Below are 27,625 nucleotides of genomic sequence, written 5' to 3'. Positions count from 1 at the left end.
ATTTTAATTAATTTAAATTTGAATAGCCGCATGTGGCCAGTGGCTACTGTATTGGAGAGTGCAGACTGGCCATATGGTGTGTGGGCCTCCATTTACACTCTGGCCCTGGGTCCTGCAAATGTTAGGGTGGCCCTGGCTATATACTAGGACTGTGATCGTCCTGCACCTGTCACGGTAGGTCCGTGGGGACGGTGTGGTCATGTGTTCTGAAAGGCCCTTCCTGTGGTAAGGTCTGCATCTATTCAGCGTGAACATGCATGTGGAGTGGCTCACGCTGTGTTTGGACTCTGCTAAGGCTCGGTGGGAACTCCCATCCTCTCCATCCTTAGGACCAGTCACCATCTTCACAGCATCTTCACCAGTAGTCTTTAAAAAAATGAAAAGATCTGTGGAGATCAGAGATCTCCACCAAGGTGAAACTATGGTGTTGAGAACATTTGTCATTAAGAGGTGGAACAGAGGATTTGGGAATGAGGAAGGGCAGATTTGTACTTTGCACAAGCCCCAGGCTTTCTAGGGGGGTAGCGGGTCAGATGTGATAGGCATACTTGGGACATTTCCTGCTAAACACCTTCATGATGGCAGCAGCCAGCACCGGAATGGTGGCCTTCAGGGGTGGTTTTCTGTATTTGCAGAAAGATAGCTTTACCGACCAGCAGTTTGTTCTTTCTCACAGGGCTCCCCGCAGGGAGTTGGCTGTGCTGCTGTGCAACAAATCCAATGCATTTTACAACCTTGGGAAATGGCATGAGTCATTCATAGCTGCCGAGGAATGTCTCCAGTGTGATCCAACCTACGTGAAGGTATGGTGACACGGGGGGCTGCTGCCTCCTTCCTCTTAACCTGCCTCTTTCCTTTCCTTCTTTTTAAAATGGAAATGCTAGGAGTGCTTCTCATTCAATTCTTTGCACTTCAGACAGATGCCCACAGGGCATGTGAGCGGTATCTGGAGAAGGTTAAAACCAGTGATGGCCAGGTGTTGAAATGCCCGTGTAGGGGAGAGCTGAGCTGGGCCTCGTGGTGGAGGGAGTGCCGTGGAGTCACGTGGAGTCACAATGGAGATCACTGTGGAGCTGCTTTTGGTCTCTAGTTACACCAAAACTCATAGTCTGTTCATGTTCCTTGCTGTTGGCAACTTTCATTTTAGCAAAGCTTTATTTCAAATGCAAGCTGGGTGGACCACATGACACTGATTCTTCAGAAAGCATTCCTTACAGTAGAAATCAGCCGCTTTGGCAGGATCAGGGAAATTGGAGAACCCTTTAAGCTGTGAACAAAAGTCAATGAATGATCATATGATTGTTTTTTCGGCTAACATGCTCTGGCACCCACCCTGCAAGGCACCTTCACGTTCTTGGTGCCTCAAGGCAGACAAAAGGAGTCGAGGATATCATCCCAGCCCTTGAGTAATTCACAGGCGAGCTGGGGAGAGGAACAGCATGTGCAAAGTCAGAGGCCTTAAGTTAAATTGCAGTTCTGGAGCCACCTGAGGCAACATGCAATTAAGTGTCAGATTAGTGGTGTAGACACTCCACAGAGAGGCTCTGCGAAAGGGGGGGAGAGCACAGCCCTTTCTCCCTCGTGCTCTGCTGTGTACTGGTTTCAGCAGCTTGGATGAGTTACTTTTCCCTCTCTTAGCCTTCATTTCCCCAACGGTAAAATGAGATAAAACCTGTGTCTTAGAGGAGTAAGGAGACATTAAGTAAAGTTGTTGGCGCTCAATAAATAGGAGTTTGTACCTTATCCTCAGTGAGCTACATTTCGTGTGTGACTACTAGAAACAGAACACAGTGGGAAGTGGGTGAGGAGGTCTGACCTACAGATTTACCACAATCTCGAGGGAGGGATTTTACATTAAACCTCTTCTATTGGAGGATGGATATTTTAGAAATGATTGAATAGTTTTGAAAATGGGAAAGCATTTCTGGGGAATTCTCCTCAAAAGATATCTTAGGATTTCCCGTCCCTTAACTGGGGCAGGGTAGGGAGTAGTTGGGGTTTGCCCACATCCCTGAGGTGGCAGCTGTGGCTGTGGCTCCAGGGGCTCAGGGTGTCCTGGATGATGCTTCCAGCTTCTTCCTTGAGTGGCCAAACCTGCAGCGGCCCCTCACAGCCCAGCAACCAGGACCACTCCCCGATTCTTACCCGGAGGTCCTGGGTAATGTCTCCCTCCTTCTCCATTCTTTCCCCCTGCTCGTCCCTCCCCCAAATGTCCTCTGTAGGAGAAGAAAAACGTTTTCCTCTACCTTCTTTTGTGGCAGTGGCCAGGGCCCTGCAACTGAGACTGACAAGAGAAAAATTAACAAGAGGAAAGCATACGAATTTTATCTGATGTTAGTTTTTATCTGACACAGGGGCCCTCCTAGAAAAGAAGCGAGGACCCCAAAGAAGTGGGTAGGCCTGAGAGCATATATACCATCTTTAACAAAGAGCAATAAGTTGTGGAGATGTGACAAGACAAAGGGAAGGGTTTTTAGGCTTCTAGGGGCTACAAATTGTGGGAAGGTAACTATATGGGGAAACTAAGGGAAGATAAGGGCTATCTTAGCAAAGTTTGCTTGTGCTGGTCCATCTTAGTGCTGACTTTCTGTCTTCTTCATGGCCGTAAAAATTCCCCAGGAGAGAGGATTTATGGCAGTTCTCATTTCTTAGAGTTTCTGCTTTTAGTCAGATAAGAGAAGCTCTGGGGAGGCTTCTTTCTACATCAGTTGAATCTCAAATTCCTTCAGCTCAAAATAATCCTTATGCCAAAGTGTAATATTTTGGGGTGGCATAATCTGATCTCCTTCCCCCCCTTCAGAAGGCAAAGAAGTGGGAAATTCTATATCAGCTTTCCTGATTGGGGGGAAAAAAAAACATTTCACTCCCTTTTTCTGATTGTTGTCTAAGGTTTTAGACTTTCAAATGAAGGTTAAAGCGCATTAATAAATTGGGCCAGCCCCGGTGGTGTAGTGGCTAAGTTCACCGCACTGTGCTTCAGCAGCCCGGGTTTGGTTCCTGGGCATGGACCTACACCACTGGTGGCCGTGCTGTGGTGGCATCCCACATACAAAATAGAGGAAGATTGGCAACAGATGTTAGCTCAGGGCAAATCTTCCTCAGCAAAAAAAAAAAAGAAAGAAAAACAACAAACCACATCAATAAATAATCAGAGATTTGATGTTAAGCAGAATTTTTTAAAATTGAAATCCGTTAAAGTTTTGTTTGTCTACGTATCATTGTTTTTTTTGTTTTTTAAGCAGAATTTTTTAAAAATTATTTTTATTTATTTTTTTAATTTATTTTTTGTTTATTGCAGTAACATTGGTTTATAACTGTATAAATTTCAGGTGTACATCATTATACTTCTATTTCTGCATGGATTACATCATGTTCTTATGTTCACCACCCAAATACTAATTACAATCCATCACCACACGCATGTGCCTAATTATCCCTTACCCTCCTCCCTCCCCCCTTCCCCTCTGGTAACCACCAATCCAGTCTCTGTCTCTATGTGTTTGTTTGTTGTTGTTATTATCTATTACTTAATGAGTGAGATCATATGGTATTTGACCTTCTCCCTCTGACTTATTTCACTTTGCATTATACCCTCAATGTCCATCCAGGTTGTCACAAATGGCTGGATTTCATTGTTTCTTATGGCTGAGTAGTATTCCATTGTGTATATATACCACAGCTTCTTTATCCATTCGTCCCTTGATGGGCACTTAGGTTGCTTCCAAGTCTTGGCTATTGTGAATAATGCTGCAATGAACACAGGGGTCCATGTATCTTTACGCATTGGTGTTTTCAAGTTCTTTGGATAAATACCCAGCAGTGGAATAGCTGGATCATATGGTAGTTCTATCCTTGATTTTTTGAGGGATCTCCATACTGTTTTCCGTAGTGGCTGCACCAGTTTGCACTCCTACCAGCTGTGAAGCAGAATTTTTTTTTTTTTTTTTTTTTTTAAAGATTTTATTTATTTTATTTTTTTCCCCCCAAAGCCCCAGCAGATAGTTGCATGTCATAGCTGCACATCTTTCTAGTTGCTGTATGTGGGACTCGGCCTCAGGATGGACGGAGAAGTGGTGCCTCGATGCGCACCCGGGATCCGAACCCGGGCCGCCAGCATTGCAGCGCGCGCACTTAACCACCAAGCCACAGGGCCGGCCCTGAAGCAGAATTTTTAAGTGCTTGTTTTTTATGAACCCTGTTGGTGAATACCTCCTCTTGTCTTAGAAATTATTTTGTTAGATCCTGATGCTGATTTATTTAGATAATCAAAGTAGAGAAAGCAGTAAGTATCATTTTGTTTCTACTCAAGACTCCTACAGTTTGTTATGTGCAAAACTAGACCATTTTCCTCTATTAATCATTGTAATTTTCCTCTCTCTACAGAAATCAAATATATTTTTTGCCTCTGGTGTGTATTGCCTATGATGTGGAGCTCAGTTAATCTCAATACTTGTCCTTACAATTCTTTTCTTGTATATACCCAGTGGAAATTGTGTTTACTTTGAAAGGAGCAGCGAACAACTTCTGTGTTTACATGACAATCTCACTCTTTTCCAGAGTGCTATAGTTGTAGGATTTTTTCATTCCTCTCTTCTTGCCTGGCCTGTGATTTGAGACATGAGTAAATAAACCACACATGTAGTTGGAACCAGGCCCACTTCCTTCTCTCCATGTCATATGTCAGATGCTGTATAAGTCGTGGATTGAATGTGATTATTTTCTTGGCAGTTAAAAAATGACAGGAAAAATGTGGCACAGAATATAACGTGGAAATCCTGCATCCAGTGCTTGTTAGAAATCTGTGTTTACATAGAAGAAGTGAATTCTCGATTCCACTTCCCCACGTCATCAATTTTTCTTTCCTTTCAACAGCAGGTTAGAAGAGATAGGTGTCCTACAGGTTTGCTATTTTTCTGTTCCAGGGCTACTACCGAGCTGGTTATTCCTTGCTGCAGATGCTCCAGCCTTATGAAGCCGCTCGCATGTTTTTTGAGGGTCTGCAACTTCTGCAGGACAACCAAGACCAGACCCAGATTGCTGATTTCCTCGTGGGAGTCCTCAACACTATGGACAGTAAGTCAGAACTGGGGGCCTCGTTCTTTCTTTCTTTTTTTTTTAATAAAGTCTTATTATTTTATTTGGATGGCTCCTGGGGAGATAATTCCAGGGTGTTTCTTTGTGGCTGATTTATGTAGCTTGAATCAAACTGATTTTCACATTAGAAAGCATTTTGGAAGCTTTGGTGGCACGTGCCTTTGTAAAAACAACTAAGTCTTTTTGCACAGATCACTTAAAGCTGTCTCAATTTTGTTTCAGACTTCTTGTTTTCTGTGTTGCTATTCATAGAGCTCTCCCTATTTATACTACTTGTTTTATGTGATTTTTTGCTCTTTCCTGTGATTTTTTGCATGTATTTCTCAAATACATCGAGAAAATATTCTTGTTTGCTATGAACATAACCTGGCAGGGCTGATGGGGAGTCCTGTGAAAGCTGACGGTGGGTGCTCAGTGACGCGGCTGCGATGCTCACGGCAGCAGAGGACCCGCACACTCAGTCTGGGAGTGACACATGGGGCCTTTTGCATTGCCCATTAGGTTATTACTCTAATGACCCGGCCATGAGATGGCTTTGTCAGTGGCCTGGATTAGGCAAAAACAGAAAAACAAAAAGGGCAACATATTATACTTCTTGCCAGTGACAAAGGGGCTCTTTCTCTGATTATCTTAGCACAGTCTAAAATTCCGCCACTAACCAGGCCATTGTTCTCTGCTATTGTGTTTGATCAAATTTAAGATTGCACTGATTTAAGATGTGCTGTTAATTTCTGTCCTGCTTTGAGAGACAACATCGATTGTAACACATCTCCCAATTCTAGAGATGTTAGAATGTGAAAAATGGCACGTGTTAGAATTGTTGAAAAATGGTCTTTGGCTTTCAGAAGTGGGGAAATCACAACTGACAATAGATCCAACTGTTATAGATCCAACTGTTCCCATTGTGATTGCGGGAAAGCAACTTCTGTGGCCTGTGGATGGAAGCCTACAGATTTTGGCAAGTTTGGCACAGAGAGGGGGTAAGAGCAGTATCAGGCAGAGAGTGGGAAGGGGCTGGAGGGGGGCACAGCCTGTCCCTTAGGCAGAGAAGCAGAAGGTCTCCAGACGGGTGCTGATGGGTTGCAGCTCTCCAGACAGCATTTTGCTGTGACGGAAGCCAACTTTCCTTTTCTCTGAACCTGATGACTTGGCCTATTCTCTACACTTCCTTATTGTCTTCTCTGTGTCTTTTTTTTTTAGAATTTGTCTATATGTGGTCTTAACTGGAGGATCTTTTCCCAAATGTTCTAGACTTTCCCCAAGTTAAAATTTCTAAACTATGGAACTTTCTTTCAGATGACCCCATTCTTTTGCAAAGTTTCTTGCCCTATTTTGATCGTATTTTCACTACTGGATTCTCAACAGAAGTATGGCAATCTGTAATAGAAAAGTTGGCAAAGAAAGAATTATGGCGTGTAAGTAAAAGGAGATGGCTTTCTTGTGGGGAAAGTATATTCTTGATTAAATGATTTCTTTCTGATGGCACTGGGGGATTGTAATTTATTATTTGTTTATCTTGATGTCAAAAAAACTTTTTAACTGTAACATCGTTAAAAATGGAGTCACTGAGATATATTAATCAGCTAGTTTCCATTTTTTTTAAGTTAGCAAAAATACTCAGTTTGTGACAACCTCACTCCTTGCTCTGTGTGTCCATTGTCATCAAAGAAATATAAAGTCCACATGCTAATGGTAATATGGAACGAGGAAAATAAACACCTTCATAATCTTTGTCATACTGCATTTGTTAGTGTGGGCCTAGATGACCTGCCTGTGCTGTTCAGAGGGTTTCTGTATAGCTTTAAGGGACCCACAGGTAGCAGTGAGGCTGTAGGACCCTAACCCAGGACAAGGAATCTATAAAATGGACGAGCAGAGTGGACTGTAGAGCCTGGCTTCAGTGTTACACAAATATCTCCTTGAATCCTAATCTTCCACTTTCTATTTTGGGCTAATTACTTCCCCACTGAGCCTCCTTTTCTCATTGGTAGGTTGCAGGATATAAACCTATACCCTCAGGGTTTTGGTGAGGATTAGCAATAGTGGACCAAGAGCACCTAATATTAATATCAGCTAGTGTTCATTGAGAGCTTACGTTCTTGGCATATGCTAAGTGCCAGTGAATAGTACCTGTCATTGACGATGGCCTGCAAGTGCTCATGAGAATGGGCTGGCCAAGGCTGGGAGTTTGGTTATAAAGGGTCTGGTGGGCTTTCTAGTTCAGAAAAGTCATGAAAACCAAGGGCAACCCATAAGGACTCTAGATCCAGGCAGGCCGAATGACTTGAGCATCTAGAATTCTTAAATTTTTGAAAAGGTCATGGATTCCACTGGAAATCTAATGAAATCAATGGGACTCTTGTTGCATACATGCACAATTATGGGTATAGTTTCAGCGGGTACTTTAGGGGAAATCCCCTAAAGTCCAACCATGGGTAGCCTGAAGCTTACCCCCATATTAAAAGGTCTTGAGAAGGCAGACAGCCAAGGGAAGGCCCAGGAATCCAGCCCAATTGGCAGGACCAATATCCTAACAGCAGTGAGGACCAGGTCATTTTCAAATATTGGAGACAGAGGCATCTTGTGAAAAAAAAGCCAAACCAGCAGTCAAGACTGTCAGAACTCTGAACATGTCATCTAGGGTTGAGTATGGGCCATGGGGCCTGTTTAGGGTGAGCAGTTAAGAGTGGGCATCAAACTGAAAGATACTGGAAGCAAGATGTGGCCATAGGCCCAGTTCCTATGGTCCTACATCCACTGGTAAGAGCATACACGAGGGGAGTTGATTCTGAGGCTGGTTCTTCAGTCATGGCCATACATGGCCAACTGGAACTCTTACACCTGTTGGCATACCTGGATGATCTCAACAGGGGCCTTTCAGGATGTGCTGTGCGACCTAGGAAAAGTTGCTTAGCCTCTCTGGGATTCATTTTCTTTAGCGACTTAGATAGAGTCAGTGGTTTAACAGCTGGCTCTCTGAGAAAAAAATTCCTGATGTGTAGCATTTGCCAATTTCTGTAGTGTAAATACTCTCACCATGGCCAATGTCAAGCTCCTAAAATGACTATAGGACTTGGAGTTGGGAAAAGATGTGCACAGTTGGCTCTCACTAGCTGATAGGAGCTGACTAGCACACCACTTGATTGGGTGTAATGGACCTCAAATACTTCAGGTTTATGAAACAATGATGTGCTAAAGAATTGATTGGGATGGGCTATTTCCAAAGCATTTGATTCTTCAGCTTGCTAAGCTTTAAGAGCTTTGCAGGGAATTACTTGTTTACCCCACTGCCACTAGACTCTCTACAGTGCTGTTTGCCATCAGTGGCTCCTGTCCTCAGCAGCCTTTGGAGAAATGTGGAGGGAGCTTAGCTCTCAGCCAGAACAGGAAGTTGGCTAGACAGAGAGACTTTGACGATCATGGCCCAGGCTATAAAGCTTGGCAAGTAGCTTAAAAAAAGAGACAGGACTGGAGGGTGTTTTGTTTTGTTTTTTCGCTGGTTGGTTTTAAAGCTTAAGATAACTCTTGCTCTAATAACCTATTTGGAGAACATTATTATCCCACCTTTTCCTTTTTCTCTCCTCTTGTCAGTCATTTCTACTTCTGTCAGTGAGAAAAGACCGACTTCCAAGAAATATCCATGTCCCAGAGTTATCACTGAAAAGTCTCTTTGAGGTAAGGTGACTTCTTGAAACATGGTTTCGAGTCAGGCCACTTCAGGCTTGTATTTGGGACCCTCCCCTTCAGCTGCCTCACCACAGATTTGTTATTTATAGTAATCTTAGGCCTGGGCCACAGCTAATCCAGGTTTTACTGATTCTAAACTTCATGGGGGAAGGGGTTTGAAGATTCATATTGATGTCGTGACTTCCATGATTCTTCCTGTGTGTGTGTATGTGGTTTTTTTTCAGAAATATGTCTTCGTTGGACCTTATGAGAAAATGGAACAGGTGCCCCCGTTAGTCCAGTGGCTCATCTCTCTTGGTGCAAGTATTGAGACTATAGGACCGTACCCTCTTCATGCCCTCATGCGACTCTGCATCCAAGCGAGTGAGCGCTCTCCCCGATATACCCTCTCCCCGTTAAACCCTCTCCCAGCTGCCCTTCCAGCTCTGAGGTCTGGGACTCTGCTGAGCTCAAGCGAAACCAGAATGTGCTCACTTGAATGCAGAATACTCAAATGATTTGATTATTCAAATGAGTGGAGACAGCAGGGAAACAGCATCATTTTTATTTCTTCTGAGACCTGGTAGCTACAGGAGGCCCAAACTGAAAGGATTCTGTGTTCCTAGACAGATCCTGGCAGCAGGTTGGAGGCCTGGGACCCAAGGAAAAGACTTAGGACAGACAGCCTTTACTGGGCAGAGCACCTGGGAGAGCTGTGGAGTGTCCTCCCGCCAGCAGAGGCAGCTATGGTCTTTTCCCCCCAGTTCATTTTCTCTCTAGCCCAGAGGGCCAACCTCTATGAGCAGGGTGGGGGGAGGTGGCAGGGGTGGATCCCTGGCTATGTAGCTGATACAATTTGCTTGTGGTTCTTTTAAAGGAATCCTATATTCATAAAATTCTTCTTCTTTTTTAAAATTAGTCTTCACCTGGCTATAGGATTTAAATTTTAAAATATTTTTATTTGATCATTAAAACACACACACACACATACTCTCTAGATAGGAGCTTGTTTTTCTTTTCCAGGCGTATGTGGCATCACTGTTTTTGACATTTATCCAGACCATTTTAGAGCCAGAAGAGGTCAAGAGAACTTGTCTAGACTGCTTCCTCTTCCAGGCTGTGTCATTTCCCCGGGAATGAGGGAGTGAGGGGGTGGCCAGGGACTTGAAGACCTGGGCCCCCGTCTTTGCTTTAGTCAGGTTGGCCCTGCTGTTGTCCATTTCATATTTTGGAGACTCCATGAAAGATTTTATTATTACACAGAGATTGGTGGGTAAAACATTTAAAAGTAAAGTCTGATTAGAAGCAATCTAATCCAGTCCTCCCAGTTTCAAATTAGAAATCTGGAACCCAGAGAAGTGTGCCTCTGGTTATGGGAGTCATGATTCTTCTTGTGTCTGCTCTTTAAGTTAGCTCCTCTGGTTACAGGCCGGTATCGATCAGATCAAGTCTTCAAGTTTATCCCTGATTCGTTTCTCAGAGGAAAACTCTGACATGGAGACAAATGGTGTCCACAGAGTTGGCAGAAGTATGGGGCTTTCCTCCATCTCAGGAGCTCCAAGGAAGGAGTCTGGGAAAAGAATTTAAAATATATGTCCTATGGATAGTAATGGAGTAGGATAATCTAATCGGAGATGCTGACTTGATTACTGACATGGGCAGTGTTGGTACCCCATCTAGATCCTCTTTATGACCACTGTCCCCATCCCACCTGCTGTGAGTGTTGGTGCTTCCAACAGAGAATTGCTCTTTGTCAACAGGGAGGGTCTCCCTCAACCTTGCGTCCCTCCCTGGGGACATTCTGTAGCTCTTGACTGACTGACATGGGGGTACAAAAGGTCAGCCCCTGCCTCAAGGTGGGTCAACGCTGTGGTGCGGTTCATGCTCCAGAGCTCCATGGGATCAGGCTGAAGCCAGCTCAGCTGAGACCGAATCTCTGCTTGCCTCCTTCCCCTGCCCGACCCTGCTTCTCTCACTCTCTTTGTCCTGAGCTCCCTTTCAACAAATCACATGTGCAAGAATTCTTGTCTCAGGCTCCACTTCTAGGGAATCTGACTTAAGAGTATTATGAATAACTTTCTAAAACTCGTCCTTTCAATTTTCAAACTCCTGTGTCTCCCACAGCTGTTTGTGGTGAGTGGCAGTGTATGTTGGATTCCCCATTTGGGTCCCTCAGTGTGATACACATTGATTTGCTTTGCTGATTTTCTGTATGTAGAAAATAACATTAGTAACTCATTTTAATTCCCTTCAGAGGAAAACCGTCTTTTCATGTGGTTAATGGACCACAAGCCTGAGTGGAAAGGCCGCATCAACCAGAAGGATGCAGATGGCTGCACCGTCCTGCATATCGTCGCAGCCCCGTCCCCAGGATACCCCATCAAGCGTAAGTAGCAACACCATGCTGGAGGGTGTGCTGTGGGTTGGATGATTAGAGAACCCACACAACTGACCACTATGTTTTACCTGTTCCATCCTGTAACAGGCTCAAAGGGCTGAACTTTGCCTTGAATTAAACATGATAGGGAGGGTAGGCTGTATGCAGAAAGAAGGTGGGGTGAGAGAAGGAAGAATTGCTGGGCTCCACATGGTCTTTTGGCTTTAAATGGATTCTTTGGGGTCGAATGTCTCAAGGACATGGGCTTCTGGCTGCTTTTGTTCCCTCCCTCATCACACTGTTACTAAGTGCTTTATTTTACGCCAAATTTGTGCTAGTCACCAGAGATACATTGTGAACCAGACAACAGACTGGCACATCATGGCACTTAGAATCTAACACTGGAATTGCATCCTCGCATACCAGCCAGGGCCAGACAGGCCATGTGAAAAAGTGAGGCTGGCCCATGCGAGGAAGAACTGGTTCTTTGACGCAAACATACCTTGTTAGCCTGTGAAACAGAAGACTGTATACTCCCACATGGCTCTCTGATGTCTCTCATTTTTCTGGGAACCCTCAGACCTTTCAGTCTGTGTTTTCTATTTTGGATGGATACAAACATTTTTTTCTATAACAAAGAGTAACTGTAATGATAAATGGTAATGTCCTCTCAGCCCCAGAGGAAGGGAGGTGACAGGGAACAATGGGGGCTTGTGCCTGATGTGATGTGGCTGCAGCCTGGTACTGATGAGGGGAACCAGGTCGTGCTGCCTTCTTCTGATGGCAAGACATGTTGAAAGGCTGGATTTTTTAAAAATATGAAAACTCATGATTATAAAATGTTGGCTCAGGGCCGGCCCCGTGGCTTAGCGGTTAAGTGCGCGCGCTCTGCTACTGGCGACCTGGGTTTGGATCCCGGGCGCGCACCAACGGACTCCTTCTCCGGCCATGCTGAGGCCGCGTCCCACATACAGCAACTAGAAGGATGTGCAACTATGACATACAACTATCTATTGGGGCTTTGGGGGGAAAAAAGGAGGATGATTGGCAATAGATGTCAGCTCAGAGCTGGTCTTCCTCAGCAAAAAGAGGATTAGCATGGATGTTAGCTCAGGGCTGATCTTCCTCACAAAAAAAAAAAAAAATATTGGCTCAAAATTAAAGATGCCTGTGGACTAACAGCCTGAAGGTCTCGAGTTAGGGACCTCTGGTCTGGTGGGTCCTCCTAGGAAACTGCAGTTTTCTCTCCTCAGCATGTCCCAGGAGGAGCCCAGTGAGATCTGCTTCTCTAATGTCTTTCCCCACTGAACTGGGTCCCAGGAATCCACATCTGGGAGAAACAGAGGAAGGGTGTCCAATGGATTTTTTTTTTGAGCTTTATTCATGTACCATAAAATTCACCTAGTTAAAGTGTACTAGTCAATGCTTTTTAGGGTATTCAGAGTTATGTAACCATTGTCACAATCAATTTTAGGACATTTTCATCATCCCCAAAACAAACTCTGTATCCCTTAGCAGTCACTCCCCATTTCCTCCTACCTCCTCACCCCCAAACAACCACTAATCTACTTTCTACCTCTATGGATTTACCTATTCTGGACCTCTCATATAAATGGAATTATACGTTATGTGGCCTTTTGTGACTGGCTTCTTTAACTGAGCATAATGTTTTTAAGGTTCATCCTTGCTGTAGCATCTATCAGTACTTCATTGCTTTTTTTTTTTTTTTTTGTGACCAAGATCAGCCCTGAGCTAACATCCATGTCAATCCTCCTCTTTTGGCTGAGGAAGACAGGCCCTGCGCTAACATCGATTGCCAATCCTCCTCCTTTTTTTCCCTTTTTTCTCCCGAAAGCCCCAGTAGATAGTTGTGTGTCATAGTTGCACATCCTTCTAGTTGCTGTATGTGGGACACTGCCTCAGCACGGCCGGAGAAGCAGTGCGTCGGTGGGTCGGTGGGCACCCAGGATCTGAACCCAGGCCGCCAGTAGCGGAGCGCGTGCACTTAACCGCTAAGCCGTGGAGCTGGCCCCATTCATTCCTTTTTATTACCAATTATATTCCATTGTATGGATATGTCAATTTTGTTTATCCATTCATCAGTTGATGGACATTTGGGTTATTTCCACTTTTTGCCTATTATGAATAATGCTGCTATGAAAATTTGTGTATAAAGTTTTTGTGTTGGGATGTATTTCCATTTTTCTCAGATAGTTACCTAGGAGTGGTATTGCTAGACTATATGGTAACTCTATGTTTAGCCTTTTGAGGAACTGCCAGACTGTTTTCCCAAGTGGCTGCACCATTTTACATTCCCACCAGCCATGCACAAGGGGTCCAATTTTTCTATGTCCTTGTCGACACTTGTGATTGTCTGTCTTTTTGTTGTCCCATGTATTTTAGTACCTTCTTAAAGATAGTGATACGCTGGCAAATGTTTGACACCTGACTCTTAAAAAGAAAAGTCCTGAATTGTAATGTTTGCCAGTTTCCTTGGTATAAATACTCCTGCCACGGTTGATTTCAAGTTACCAAGGTGATGTCCTTGAACGTGGAGCTGGGAAATGTGCAGTGCACACCACTATATTGTGTTTTCACTGTACAGATACATATTAAGATAGATGTAAAGAAACCTCATCATAGATAGTAGCAAAATGTAGTAAAATAATTAGGAAGTGGTGTTTTGTTTTTCATATAATTTATTTAAGTTTAAATAATTTAGTTTTTAATAATTGCTCTGCTTATCAACTGGCTTACAACATTCCCGGACATTCGACAGTTGGTCCTTGTGGACCGGCATAAGCTGGCTCCAGACACCACTGTGATAAAGCTGTCATTAGCCTAGAAATTTATGATTCAAGTCCGTGACTCCCGTCATTGTGCTCTCCTTACACATCCCCGTTCTCAAAATCCCCAAGGAAAATTCCAGACAGGTCTGTTTGATTTGGAAAGAAACACATCTCCAGGTCTCCTGAAATCCAGGGGGCTTGAGCAGTGTTTGTGTTCTATCTACCTGCTGTGCTTTAGATGCTAACTGGATGTATTGATAACTTGGCAAGCATTCTATTTCCCAGATTTAAACCAACACTGTCCAATACAAGTATATTGAGAGCCACATATACAGTTAAAACTTTTCTAGTCATCATATGAAAAAACTAAAACAAGATAAATGAAATTAATTTTAATAATATATTTTATTTAACCTATCTTTCCAAAATATAATCATCTCTCCCTGATTCATTGGAGTTTAATGTAAAGATCTAGTTTTTATCTTTTTCAAATGGTTATCCGTTTGTCTCAGCACCATTTGTTTAAAAGTCTATCGTGACCTCAGGGATTTGAGATGCCACTAATTCTGCACTTCCTGTTCTATTCTGTTGGACTCTTTGCCTATCCATGTGTTACAGGCTTCTTTGAAGCACCTTTTAAAAAACTAGTTTAAAAATTGAAAGTACACTTCACACCAAGATGGCTAAAATAAAAAGAGATGGACAATAACAAATATTGACAAAGATGTGGAAAAATTGGAATCCTTATACATTGCTGGTGGGAGTGAAAAATGGTGTCTCTGCTTTGGGAAAAAAGTCTAGCAGTTACTCAAAAAGGTCAACAGAGTTACCATATGACCCAACAGTATTACTCCTGGATATATACCTAAGACAAATGAAAACATATGTCAAAACAAAAACTTGTACATGAATGAATGTTCATAGCAGTATTATTCGTAATAGCCAAAAAAGTGGAAACAACCCAAATCTCCATTAACAGATGAATGGACAAACAAAATGTGATGTATCCATATGATGGGCTATTATTCAGCCATAAAAAGGAATGATATAGTGATACATGCTACAGCAAGGATGAACCTTGAAAACATTATGCTGAGTGAAGGAAGCCAGAGACAAAAGGCCACAAATTGCATGATTCTATTTATATGAAATGTCCAGAGTAAGGAAATCTCTAGAGACAGAAAGTAGAATACTGGTTGTCAGGGGCTGGGGAAGGGGGGAATGGGAAGTGATTGCTAATGCATATAAGATTTCTTTTTGGGGTGATGAAAATGTTCTGGAAATGGATGGTGGTGATGATTGCACAACTTCGTAAATGTACTAAGATCCACTGAATTGTACATTTTAAAAAGATTAGTTTCTGTATATCGCAACCAAAAAAACATTTTAAAGGTTAAAAAAAATTGAAAATACATGCTCTTGGTAAAAACAAAACAAAATAAAACCCCCAAACAAGAACAACAACAAAGCACTTCAAAAAGATGTGTAATAAAAAATAAATTTTCTTCCTCAAAGTTAACTACCAAAACATTTTTTTGTGTGTCTTGCCAGTATACATTTAAAGCCAAATGTCTTTTTTTTCCTCTTTCAGATATGAATGTGGGCATACTCTACATTCTGTTCAGCAACTTGCTTTTTCCCTGAACAATGTATCTTGGCCATCTTTCCCTAACAGTACCTGCACAATTCTTTCTTTTTTTTTTTTTAACAGCTCACAGTATTCTCTCACATGACTATACCCTACTGATGGATATTTAAATGGTTTTCAGTTATTTTGCTACTGAAAACAGTGCTCAGAGAACATTTTTCTATATCTATCTTTGTGAACTGGTGGGAATGTATCTATAGGATGATTTCCTAGTTGAGAAATTGCTTGTTCAAATAATTTGTACACTCTATTTATTTGGATAGACTCTAATTTTATTTCAATTTTAAATAGATTACATTAAAAAATCAAAAGGTACAAAAGGTATACCTTGGGAGTCTCTGTCCTACCTCTGTCCTCCAACCACTCAGGAACCGATGTTACCAATATCTTATGTTTTCTTCCACAAATATTTTATAAGTGTACAATTAAAAACATATATACAATTTTAAGATGTTAGCATATTGCTATGTATTTAGATTTTGAAAGCTGTTGTTAACCTGAACCCCAGGAAGGTTGCCCCAACAGTGTATGAGATTTTCTACCTCTTGAATATTTTTTAGTACGTGGAGAGTCAAGAACTCTCTGGATTCTTTGATGTGGTCTGAATTTCAAATCCACCATTTGAAATAATTGCAGCACATAGGGCTTTGGAAATCTTCAGTTCTGTTGGCATCTTGGTGGGGGCTGGTTGTTATGATGGTCCTCCTGGCTCTGGAGCAGAGTAGTTCGAGAGGCCCAGGGATGCGGTCCCAGGGAATCACCAGAGCCAGGCAGCAACGGGACCCAAATCTGAGAGATGGTCATCTCCTAGAATTGAAGAAGTGAAGATGGATTGGGACTAGTTGCATCTGTCTTGGTTACAAGCTACAGACACTCAAACAGGTTTAGACAAGAAAAGGAATTTATTGGCTCATGTGACTGAAGGGTCCAGAGTTTGGTCCAGGTGCTCCAAAGTGTCTTCAAGAATCTGTCTTACCTCTCAGCTCTGCTTTCTTCTGTGTTAGTTTCATTCTTAGGCAGGCTCTCTTTCAGTTGAGGCCACCAGAACCTTCAGGCTTATATATTCTGCCAATTTGTCAATCTCAGCCAAAGAGGATACCTCTTCTCAATATTTCAGTAAAAGTCCTAGAAATGAGTCTCAGTGACTTGATTTTGGCACATGCCCTCCATGAACCAATCACTAGAGCCAGAAGGATGGAATGGTCTGATTAGCCGGGGCCTGGTCAGGTGTTCCTCCTGGAGCTGGTGGGGTGGGGCAGGGCCAGAAGGATGGAATGATCTGATTGGACAGGTTCTTTCTGTTCAGGTGTTGCCCCTGGAGCTGGGGCTGGGGCAGTGGTGGAGGATGCGGTGGTGACATGTGTGTGTGTGTGTGTGTGTGTGTGTGTGTGTGTGTGTCTGGTGTTCACTCCCATGAAATCAGGTAGGCTGGGACTGGGGGAGAGGTGCTTTCTCAAAGGAAAACTGGGATGTTGTTATCAGGAAAAGGGGGAATAGACGCAAGTCAAGTGAAAAAAATAAAAAAATCTAGTATATCAGTGGTCTTCAAATTTTGCTTTCTTAGCCCTTCAAAGAATTTTGAAAACCTGTGTACCTCTTTACACATTTTTAAGTCAACACTGAGGATTTTTTTGTTTGTGAGTCTAAATAATTGTAAGAAAAGGTAATTTTCAGAATTTGGTAGATGTTGACATTTTAAAATAAAACTGTTATCTCACTCCTTGACTTGTATATAATAGAACATAAATACTACAGCAACTTGGTGTCTTCTAACATCCATTTAAAAAATTATGGACAAACTCTAGTCAAAAATATAGAATTGTGCATTCCTTTTTTTGGATCATATTTCCAGTTTACTTTTCAGAAAGAAGTTTGCCCTAATATATTTTATTCTTGAAAGTCTTACCGGTCATCCAGTGATACTCTTCTGGAATGAAAGTACTTCTGTAGCTTTAAATTTTAAAAAATTTCTGTGATTTAAGACTCTAAGGGTTAATTTTTTTCTGGATTTAATTATTACAAAATTACTATTACTAAAGATATCATCAAAACAACAAAAATAAATTAAAAATTTCTATAAATGATTATTAAAGATAAAAATTTAGGGAGGAGGTGACAAAAGGATGGATTGTAGAGCCTTTTAAAAAGGGCTTGGCTGGCACCTGATTTTCCCTTACGTTGATACCCTGAAAGTCAGGAGTTTTCACTTCCTTTGGGGCAATACACTATGGTAATTGCAATCATTCTCTGTGCCGTATAATAAATCACCATAAACTTAGGGTCTTATGGATCTTAATACAATATCCATTTATTAGCTCATAGTTCTATAGGTCAGTAGCCTCAATACCTTGAGGCTGAAATGAAGGTATTGGCTGAGGCTGCATTCTCATCTGGAGTTCCAGACCTTCTTTCAAGCTCACATGGTTGTGGCAGAATCCAGTTTCTTGTGGTTGTAGGACTGAGGTCCTGGTTTCCTTGCTGGCTGTCAGCCAGAGGCTGCTCACACCTTCTACAGGCCACACACGTTCCTTGCCATGTGGCCCCCTCTATCTTCAAAGCCAGCAGGGGAGAATTTCTTGTGCATCAAATCCCTCTCATACTTTGAATCTCTGCCCTCTTCCAACTCTGCCCTCTAGACCTTTGACCTTTAGGGTTCATGTGATTACATCAGGCCCACCTGGATAATCCCCTATCTTAAGGTCAACTGCTTTGGGACCTTTATTAGATTTGGAAAGTCTCATCACAGCAGCACCTAGATTAGTATTTGATAGAATAACTGGGAGAAGGTGTGTGTGCACCAAGGGTTGGAAATCTTGGGGGCTGTCTTAGAATTCTGCCTACCACAGTGAGATACTGGATGGGTCAGGAGTATGATTTTTTCATTTTGTCTTATTTTTGTAAAGTGGATGAGGGGCTGTTGTGACTGGGGTGATGGGAAAGGAGAACACTATGAGCAGGATGATACCTGGAGTATAGGTGCCTTGCCAAGGTGGTGAATTTTAGGAAAGCCAGGGTATGGAAGTGGGGGATCAGGCATTGATTCATTTAACTCCAGTGCCCACATAAGTCTTTGTACCCCCAGGGATACCCCTGTTCTGTTCTGAAACACCTTGATGCTTGGCGAGTAGATACATCAAAGAAGCAAATGGAGCTGGCAGCTGGAGTGTTGGGGCTGGAAGGGTGGAAACAGTGACAACAGAAAGACCCTGATGCAAAAGCAATTGCCACTTTCTTCTCTTGTCCCCAGACGGGCTTTTTTTCTGAAATAATATTCTGTTTCTTCTAGGGAATAAAGAAATCTGAAGTCACAGCTTGCTGTTATCCTTACAGCTGTAACTGTTGCCTAGTAACCCGATTCCCCCTTGCCTTGTTGTTGCCAAGGAGAGAGGAGGAAGATGGAGAGGAGCACACTTCTGAACCTCTTAAAAGCTGTTATCCTTCGTGCTCCACACAGGACTCCTTGCTTTGGGGAGTTGGGTGGACTGCTCAAGGCTGGCAGTTCAGGTTCCATAAATGGAGGGACGTTGGTCCCATTGCCCTGGGCTGCTCGGGCAGGGAACTGCGCGGAAGATCACTCATGGGGACGTCTCCTTACGGAAGGAACCATGATAATGCCCCCTTCTCCTTCTGGCCTGCCCTAGGACAAACAGAGGATGTGCAGTTGCTCCTGAGCTTTGGGGCAGACCCAACCCTGCTGGACCGACAGTCCCGGTCCGCAGTGGACCTTCTGAAGAGGAATAAGAACTTCAAAGCCGTTGAGAAAATCCACAGTCACTTGAAACAGCTGGCTGCATGTTCTAAGGACCTATCAGGTACAGCTCCCAGCGAATTAACTTTTTTTGACGGGTAAATGTGGTTCTGTGACATTAGGTACAAATCAGTTGTGTTTTCGTGGTATGTGAAGATGAAAGTGAGACCCCCAATCTTCGGAAAACTTGTTTGCTTTTTATGACAGATAGGATGAGACAACTCTTATTTAGAGAGCATCTATGACATTCTGGGAACTTCACCAGGTCCACTTTTGGGCAGTATGGGTGTTTTTTTTTTTTCATGCATGCACACAGTAAAAAAGAAAAAAACCCAGACAGAACAGAAGATAACAAAAATCAAGCCTACTCCTCAGAAACAACCACAGCCAACAATTTAAAATACACTTATATCTCTATTTCTTGATTTATCAATTTTGGACAGCATCTGTTGACTGACAGCTGTATAAGATCAAGTGCAACAAGTCAGCCCTACTTGTTGAATTTTGTCTAGTAATGTTATTTATGTCATTTACATTCTATTTCTTATCTCTAAGTTTTCTGTGCTTCATCTATAGATTGATCTAAAAACTGACAACCAGGAAATGGCATTTTCATGGTAGTATGATTATGTAGATGTTAACGCTTTCTACAACTAGTGGCATAGCTGGACCCAGAGACAAGAATCACCAAATATCCTGAAAACTTTGCTCTTTAAATGCAGTAGTCTTTAAGCATCCCAATTTAGTGAAATGTATACATATATATTATTGTATCTATGTGTATATGTACGTATGTACCTATATATACTTTTTAAACTTTATTTAGACTTTAGCCCTAGTGCATATGTATATATATATGCTTCTTGTTCTTGCACTCATATATGACTCTGTGGCTCGTGGTGTCTGGTTAGATTTCTCTCTGGCTCTGCCAGAGTACCTGCTCAAGTAAGTTTTTCATGGAGGAGACATGGATAGTAAACTTATGGAGGATTTGAAAGTGTTTTTTTTTTTTTTATATCTTTATATTTATTGATGATTTGTCTTAATATAAGCATCGTATTTCAGCAATTCCAAGTTGTACTTTTTCCCCACATTTTAACATCTTTGAAATTGGAATGTGTTTTACAATCAGTGACATGTCACAGTTTAATGGCAGTTTTCTAGCATGCCTGACAACTCATAGTGTCTTATATTTATGAACTACGCTATAAAACCTTGATCCTCACAACTTTGAAGAAATCACTGTATGTGTTCTAACCCTCATCTGCTATAGATGCTGCTTTTTTTGTTTTTTTCCTGAGGAAGATTCGCCCTGAGTTAACATCTGTTGCCAATCTTCCTCTATTTGGTATGTGGGTCACCGCCACAGCATGGCCGCCGACGAGTGGTGTAGGTCCGTGCCCGGGAACTGAACCCCGGGCTGCCAAAGCAGAGCTTGCAGAACTTAACCACTAAGCCATGGGGCTGGCCCCCCGGCTTGCCCATTGCATTTTTTAATTTGGAAAATCAATTTTAATCTCTAAGAACTTTGTTGTTCTCTGATTGTTTCTTATCTGTGGCAACTGGTGCTTGTTTTATAGTTACTACTTCTTTTTGAAGGGCATTTAAGAATATTGTGAAATTTTTTTTTTTGAAAGAATGTCCTCCTCTCTTTTATGAATTACTTTTGTTTCTTTTGGGGTTAGTTGATTCATTTTTTTGCTTCTCTCTTGTGCTATTGCTTTTCCCTAATTGTCTTCTGCTCTTTGGATGGTTTGTATTTATGAATGAAGGACTAGATTGGTTAATACTTAATAGATGGTTAGTGTGCGTTTACTGAAGTTATTTCGATGTGTTTCTCTGGAAACACTCCCTCCCTGGAATGGGTGAGTAAGTGGCAAGCTGAAGGCAGCCTATAGGGAGTGTATGTGGGTGTGGGAGTGGGAGGCAGCCTGACAGGCTGGCCACCATCACAATTGCTGGAGTCAGGAAAGTGTTACAAGGAGGACATTGAAGCTGCTTTTCATTTAACGCCCCCCCATCTATGTTTTAATTTTCGTTTATTTATTTGAAATATCTTCTGTTGCTTCCACGAGACCATGGGACTGAGGGGATAGAAATGTATTTGCAGGGTCCTTTGTTTTTCACGGATATTCTTTTAAAGCTGTGACATATCATATTTAGTTTCAGTTCACTATTTTAAGGAATTATGAGGTAGTGTATAATAAATCATTGTGAAATGCTTTCTGTAAGCTTATGCCTGTAATCTCAGTTTCAGGATCGTTTCTACTGTTTGAGAAATTGAAACTAACCAAACAGATTTCTTTGCCAATGAATTTCCACATTTTAAAATAACAACAACAAAGGACCACCAATTAATGGTAGAAAACGGCTGATTTGTTTGCAAATTTATTGTTTATTAATTCGAATGTTAATTCTTAGGATACTGTATATGTGTATGTGTGTTACAGACTTTAGCATAAGTCATTCATTTTTGTTTAGTTTTCAAAGTTTTGATTTTTTTAGTTTCCTTGTATAATCTATTATTTTAAAAATAATAGATTTTTGAATATCTTTGACTATCTACTAATCCTAAAAACACCTCATCTTCTGCGAGAGAGTCTTGCTCTCCCTTTCTCTCTCCTCCTTCACCAACTAAATCTGTGGCCCAGGTTTGGAACCAAGAGAAGAGACTCAGTAGAATCACAGCTGGTCACTTTTTTACTTATTAGAATTCAGCTGTACTTGCTTGGCAGAAAAGCTCATGCAAGAGGAATGTGCCTCGTTCCAGGCCTGCTGTTCGGCTCACTGGGTAGTTTGTGATGGTGTGGATGCAGTGAAGCCTAAAGCCCCCAAGCCTCTTTGGTAAACTTGTTGGATGTTTGATTACTTTAAAGCTTTCCAGACCATTGACCATGAAGGTTTCCATGCTACGCTAAAGGAATATTGATAGACTATAGGGAAATGCTGAGTCAAAAAAGCAAAAGAAACTGATAAAAATAAAAAAAGAGGAGGATGACAGTTCAGGAAGGGCTGGCAAGTTGGAGTCTTCCTATATAGTACTTCCCAAAGTACTCCTAGCAGCGGAACCCTTGTAGAAGTCCATCTCGGAATGTGATCTCCGTACAGAATTATGTACTGAATATCGCGGTTCCTTTGTACATCCATACGGCTATATAGAGTTGTATGTATACATTTTGTTTCTAAGATTTTGCCAATTACACAAACTTTAAAACCTAAGGTGGGGCTGGGGGTGCTTTTTAGACCAGTACCATGCAATATACTTTTCCGTAGTGGTAGAAATGTTCTATATCTGCTCTGTCTGATATGATAGCCACTAGTTACATACAGCTATCAAGCACTGGAAATGTGTGTGTCTCATGCAACTGAAGAACTGAAATTTTAATTTTATTTAGTTAGGTGTAATTTTATGTAATTAAGTTAGTGGCCACTGTCCTGGACAGTGTAGTTTTAGACTTCAGCCCCAGAACGGTTTTTCTGTCCAGAGTAGTAGTTGAGAAGACAGTGGGACGGAGAAGCAAAGGGAGGCTTGCATCCATGGGAATAGAGGTAGATTTCCAGTCATAAAAATGAGGATTTTGGGGACTTTAATCCCTCCCCCTCCTCACACATTAATGGGCCAGATGGAAGCATTATTAGCTTTGGGAAGAGCTGCTACTGGGAGGTTGGTACCCTTGTTCCTAACCTGAGTCCAACTTGTTGGGTTTTGTTTTCTGCATCTGTGGTCCTAAGTAAAGCCCCATTAGGACACTAGCTTTTTGTCCCCATATGAATGAACATTCCAACTTGCAGACTAGGATAAAAGATGCTCTCGCCCTTGGCTCCTCCTGGGGGTCACTGTGCCCCATTTTGATGATAATGGTGGTGATGGTCTCTTTGGATAGGGTGGCTTTTGCATTTAGGTGAGAAATAAAGGATCTTGCTGAAGATTTCAGCTGTTCTCCAAATCAGAGCTTCACACAAATCTTTTGGGAACCTGTGAAAATGCAGATTTTGATGCAGCAGGTCCAGGGCAGGACCTGAGATTCTGCATTTCTAGCAAGCTGCCAGGGGAAGCCAGAGCCCACTTTAAGGAGCAAGGCTTGACTGGTAAGTCGTCAGGATTGTATCAACTGTCTTTCCCGGCCTCTCACGGCCACCACCAGATGGCAGCATGTCCACCTTCTCTGGCAGCCATTGCTCAGCTCTTCCCTCTGGACCAAGAACAGCAAGATTGGAGCCTTTGTTTTTCTCTCAGTTATTAGTGATCTCTGATCCACTGGTGCAGGGCCTTTTAGAGGGAGAACAAATCCAGGCCTCTGAAGCGTTTCTCTCTGGTCCTCCAGTGGGGAGCTAGCTACTTTCTGCTCTGTGCTCGTGCAGGTACCCCTAGCACAGCTCTCAGGACACTGGAACCTTCTCTTTGTGTTGGTTTCCTCCACAGAAGGAGCCTGTGACTCAGAGGCTGTGGTTTGTCACCTCTGCATCCCTCAGCACGAAGACACTGTCCTGTTTTCATTAAATGAAGGTGTGCGGTATTGACTTAAAGGATGTCCATGATACTTTTTCCTTGTTGTAAAAGGAATATATTCTTTTTAAAAGAAAAATTTGCAAAATAAAGGAATGGAAAACAAGAGAATATTAATTCTCCATAAACCCACCTGCCCCCCCCCCCCAAATTAATATATTTGTGATTTGGTCATTTAGTTTTATTCCATGCCTTGTACATTTTTATTTTACTTTCTAAAAATGAGATGGGTACATAAATTTAAATCGATAAAATGTGTGTAATAAAACTTACCTGTTTTGCCTTTTTTAGCTTGAAAGAAAGATTTTGGGAAAAAACAAAATCTCTTTTTTGAAGTGATTTATTTCTGTTTTCTAACACTTCTGAGCACTATTGCAACTTCAGAAGATCTTTTAGTTTTTTCTTTTTATTGTGAAATTTTTGTTGTACTTTATTGTTTGTCAGTCACCATATAAATGCATCCCTCCACTCCTTGTGCCCACCCCCCCCTCAACCCCTGGTAACCACCAAACAGTTCTCTCTGTCCATGTGTTGGTTTATCTTCCACATATGAGTGAGATCATGCACTGTTTGTCTTTCTCTTTCTGGCTTATTTCACTTAACATAATACCCTCCAGGTCCATCCATGTTGTTGCAAATGGGATGATTTTGTCTTTTTTTTTATGGCTGGGTAGTATTCCATGGTATATATGTACCACATCTTCTTTATCCAATCATCAGTCGAGGGACACTTGGGTTGCTTCCATGTCTTGGCTATAGTGAATAATGCTGCGATGAACATAGGGGTGCGTAAGCCTCTTTGGCTTGTTGATTTCAGGTTCGTTGGGTAGATAACCAGAGATCTCTTTTAGTTTTAATTTTTAATTTCAAATCTGCTTATATATATGTTTTAAATATGATTATTGTAGAAAATTTGTAAAAATACAGTTTTATATAAAAACAAAAATTTATTATAGTTACACTTGGGCATATTATTATCCAGTCATTTTGTTGTTGTTGTTTGGTACTTAGTTATTTTTTTAAAAAATCTGTGATTATATTGTATAAGCAATTTTATATCCTGATGTTTCTTTTGTCTCTTATTAAGCTTATAGAAAATTCAGAAAAAAACAGGCAAGTTCAGAGTAATAAACAAGTCGCCCATACCTACCAGGGATACCATTGTCAGTATTTTAGCACCTCTCCTTTTATGTGTTTTTACGTTGTTGATATTCTCTGGTTCCTTTCCTGATGTTTGGAGCTTTCCTTGATCTATAACTGCCTTCTTACCAATCTGAACCACACAACCATGCATTTATTATACAACTGCATCTCATTGTCTCTACTGTCAAGCTTGGTATGTTTCTGTTCAGTTTCAAGTGACTTTTATACTCCACTAATTTCCCTGGTGGAAAAATGATGTTCCTGAAAAGCTTTTAAAGGCATGAGGCAGGGAGACAAACAGCAGGTTTCCATCTGCCTGATAGTGAAGGAAGATCCTCCTTTACCCAGGGTTCTATTTTTCGGTATTGTGAGTTTTCGCTGTTTTCTGTGTCTTCATAGGTATTTTAGGATGAAGGTGGGATGCCAAGTCCAGGAATGCTAGTCAGCCGTTGTTATACCACACACATGTTTTCTGTCTCAGAGTGGGCTTCCAGCTGAGGTGATTTGGGTCTTCCTTTACCAAATGGTTTCCATTTCTTTTTCTCTAGAAGATAGTGCTAGAGTGGGTCTTGCTTCTGCTGGCACCTGAAGGTCTCTTGACTAGAGGGCAGTGGCGTTTGCCCCAGAAGTTGGTGTGCATGTGTGTGTGTGTGCGCGCGTGTGTCTGGTGTGCTGACTTGATTTGTTGAAAGGTGACCCAGGTGTGTATCTGAGGGCACAGCAGATAATGTGGGAACTCTTCTTGGATCCCTTGGGTCCCTTTTACCATTGTTATGTGTTCCCTGATGTGGGTGGCCCTTTGCTTTGAAAAGTCAGGCTCTTCTCAAGAACAGTCTTTGGGCGTATGTGTTGCTCATGCTCCTTCCAACCAGAAGTGCCTGGGAATTTACATCCTCCCAAGGCAGCCTGTAGCCAGTGACAGATAGGTGTGAGAATTTGAAAGCCCATTTCCCTTGCCTTGGATGGGGACAGCTCTGAGGTGTGACACTCCAGAGCTCTCCGGTGGGATCAAGTGCGGCCACCCTCTGTGGAACTTGCCCTGAGCTCACACCCTGGCTGGCTTCCTCCTCGCTCCCTACCTGCTCCCCCGAATCTCTCACTGGTCTCCTCCTTAGTAACAACTTGGACACAAATCCTTGACTCAGAGTCTGCTGAACATAACTGAAGATAGGATGCTTTTTATTTTTCTCTCATTTTTAAATAGTCCATCTCTTTTAAAGTGTCCCGACTCTATTAGAACATGACGGTGAACATTAGTTCACCTCTTCACAACATGATAGCACTTAGGCCAGGCCCTTCTCATTGGGTATGAAAACAGATGACCAGTTTTGCTCCCCTCCCTGTTTAGTAAGATTCCATTTTAACCAAGAGTGCTTTTTGAGTGTGTAATCTAATACCAAATAAAACATTTGCCTTTTTTCAACATCCCATCAGTGGGCATTTCTGATCGTGACTGCTTTATCAAATAAATTGAACCAAGGGGATATTGTCTTCCCTTCTTTGGCCAGAGAGATGGCTCCTTACTCTTGGCTTTTTCCACTTGCCAGTAAGATGTGTGGGGGGCAGGCATGTAGTTGGATGTTGGTGTTGCTCTAAGCCATCCTGCTGTCACTTCCCTGAACTGTTATATCAGTTATCTATTGCTGCATAACAAACTTCCCCAAAACTTGGTGGCTGAAAACAACAAACATTTATTTAGCTCATGATCCTGCAGGTCAGTGGTTTAGACTGGGCTCCTCCCGTAGCCTTTACTGAACTCCTTCAGTGTCTGCAGTCTTGCTGAGTTTGGCCAGGTTCTTTCATGTCTGGGGGCCTCAGTTTGGACAGATGGGCTGATTCCTCTTTGTTCTATGCTGTCTCTTATTCCCCAGAAGACTAGCTTGGACCTATTCACATGACAGAGGCCAAGGTCCCAAGAGAGCGAATAGAACTCAACAAGGCCTCTTGAGGCCCAGGCTCAGAGCCGGCACAAAAATCACATCCACTGCATTCTGTTGGTCATAGCGAGTCATGAAGCCAGGCCAGAATCTAGGGTGGGGGTGGGGAATAAGCTCCACCTCCCACAGAAGGAGCTGCAAAGTCACATGGCAAAGCATGTGGACACGAGGGGTGGAGAATTGTGGTCATTTTTGCAATCTACCGCAGCTGTGACCTCTGTATTCAGAAGTATTGCCTGGTGTTGTTTTGCAGGACTGAGCAACGGTGATGGATCCACTAGTGAGAGTGACGTTTTCCAGAAGACCTGTGAGCAGCTGGTGAAGTACGTGAACTCGGGAAACTGGTTATTGCATAAAAATCTTCTGAAGCAAGAAGTAGTTCAGAGGTTCTTGCGCCTCCTTTCTTCTTTGCAAGGTAAGGTTTCTTACAACATTCAACTGTGGTAAAGATGATTTATGCTCATGAAAACTCTTTTCTAATATCTCTTTCGAAATTAAGTAAAAAAATAAATGTAATGATCTACATGTGAAACATTCAAATAGCACAGAACATTCTTCAGTGAAAAGTCTACCATCCACCCCTGGACTTCGGTCCCTAAATCCCATCCCAAGAGGCAACCTCTGCTACTAGTTTTTCATTTATCCTCCTAGAATATCTCTTTGTGTATACTATCATTTTTTCAGTACCACAAATGTTTCTCTCTTCTACAGGTATT

The 27,625-nt window shown here is 42.2% G+C and overlaps 1 protein-coding gene across 4 annotated transcripts in view; it reads left to right on the top strand.

The window, feature by feature from the left end:
* Window positions 1–27,625, top strand: part of TRANK1 (tetratricopeptide repeat and ankyrin repeat containing 1) — a 98,591-nt gene that overhangs the window by 30,024 nt on the left and 40,942 nt on the right. For 2 of the 4 annotated variants that reach the window (XM_087430689.1, XM_087430690.1), the window contains exons 3-11: window positions 677–803; window positions 4,923–5,073; window positions 5,982–6,074; window positions 6,391–6,509; window positions 8,686–8,769; window positions 9,006–9,144; window positions 11,015–11,146; window positions 19,216–19,386; window positions 27,163–27,324. In XM_087430689.1, the coding sequence (XP_087286815.1) occupies window positions 677–803; window positions 4,923–5,073; window positions 5,982–6,074; window positions 6,391–6,509; window positions 8,686–8,769; window positions 9,006–9,144; window positions 11,015–11,146; window positions 19,216–19,386; window positions 27,163–27,324 (1,178 nt within the window). Of the gene's footprint in view, window positions 1–659; window positions 804–4,922; window positions 5,074–5,981; window positions 6,075–6,390; window positions 6,510–8,685; window positions 8,770–9,005; window positions 9,145–11,014; window positions 11,147–19,215; window positions 19,387–27,162; window positions 27,325–27,625 lie in introns of all 4 variants that reach the window. The other 2 variants (XM_087430691.1, XM_014790460.2) reach the window with 2 other exon arrangements.

The sequence above is a fragment of the Ceratotherium simum genome, chromosome 5 (assembly GCF_057802395.1).
Source record: "Ceratotherium simum simum isolate JZ-2026a chromosome 5, ASM5780239v1, whole genome shotgun sequence".
Lineage (NCBI taxonomy): Eukaryota > Metazoa > Chordata > Mammalia > Perissodactyla > Rhinocerotidae > Ceratotherium > Ceratotherium simum.
This window is presented reverse-complemented; position numbering and strand designations above follow the sequence as displayed.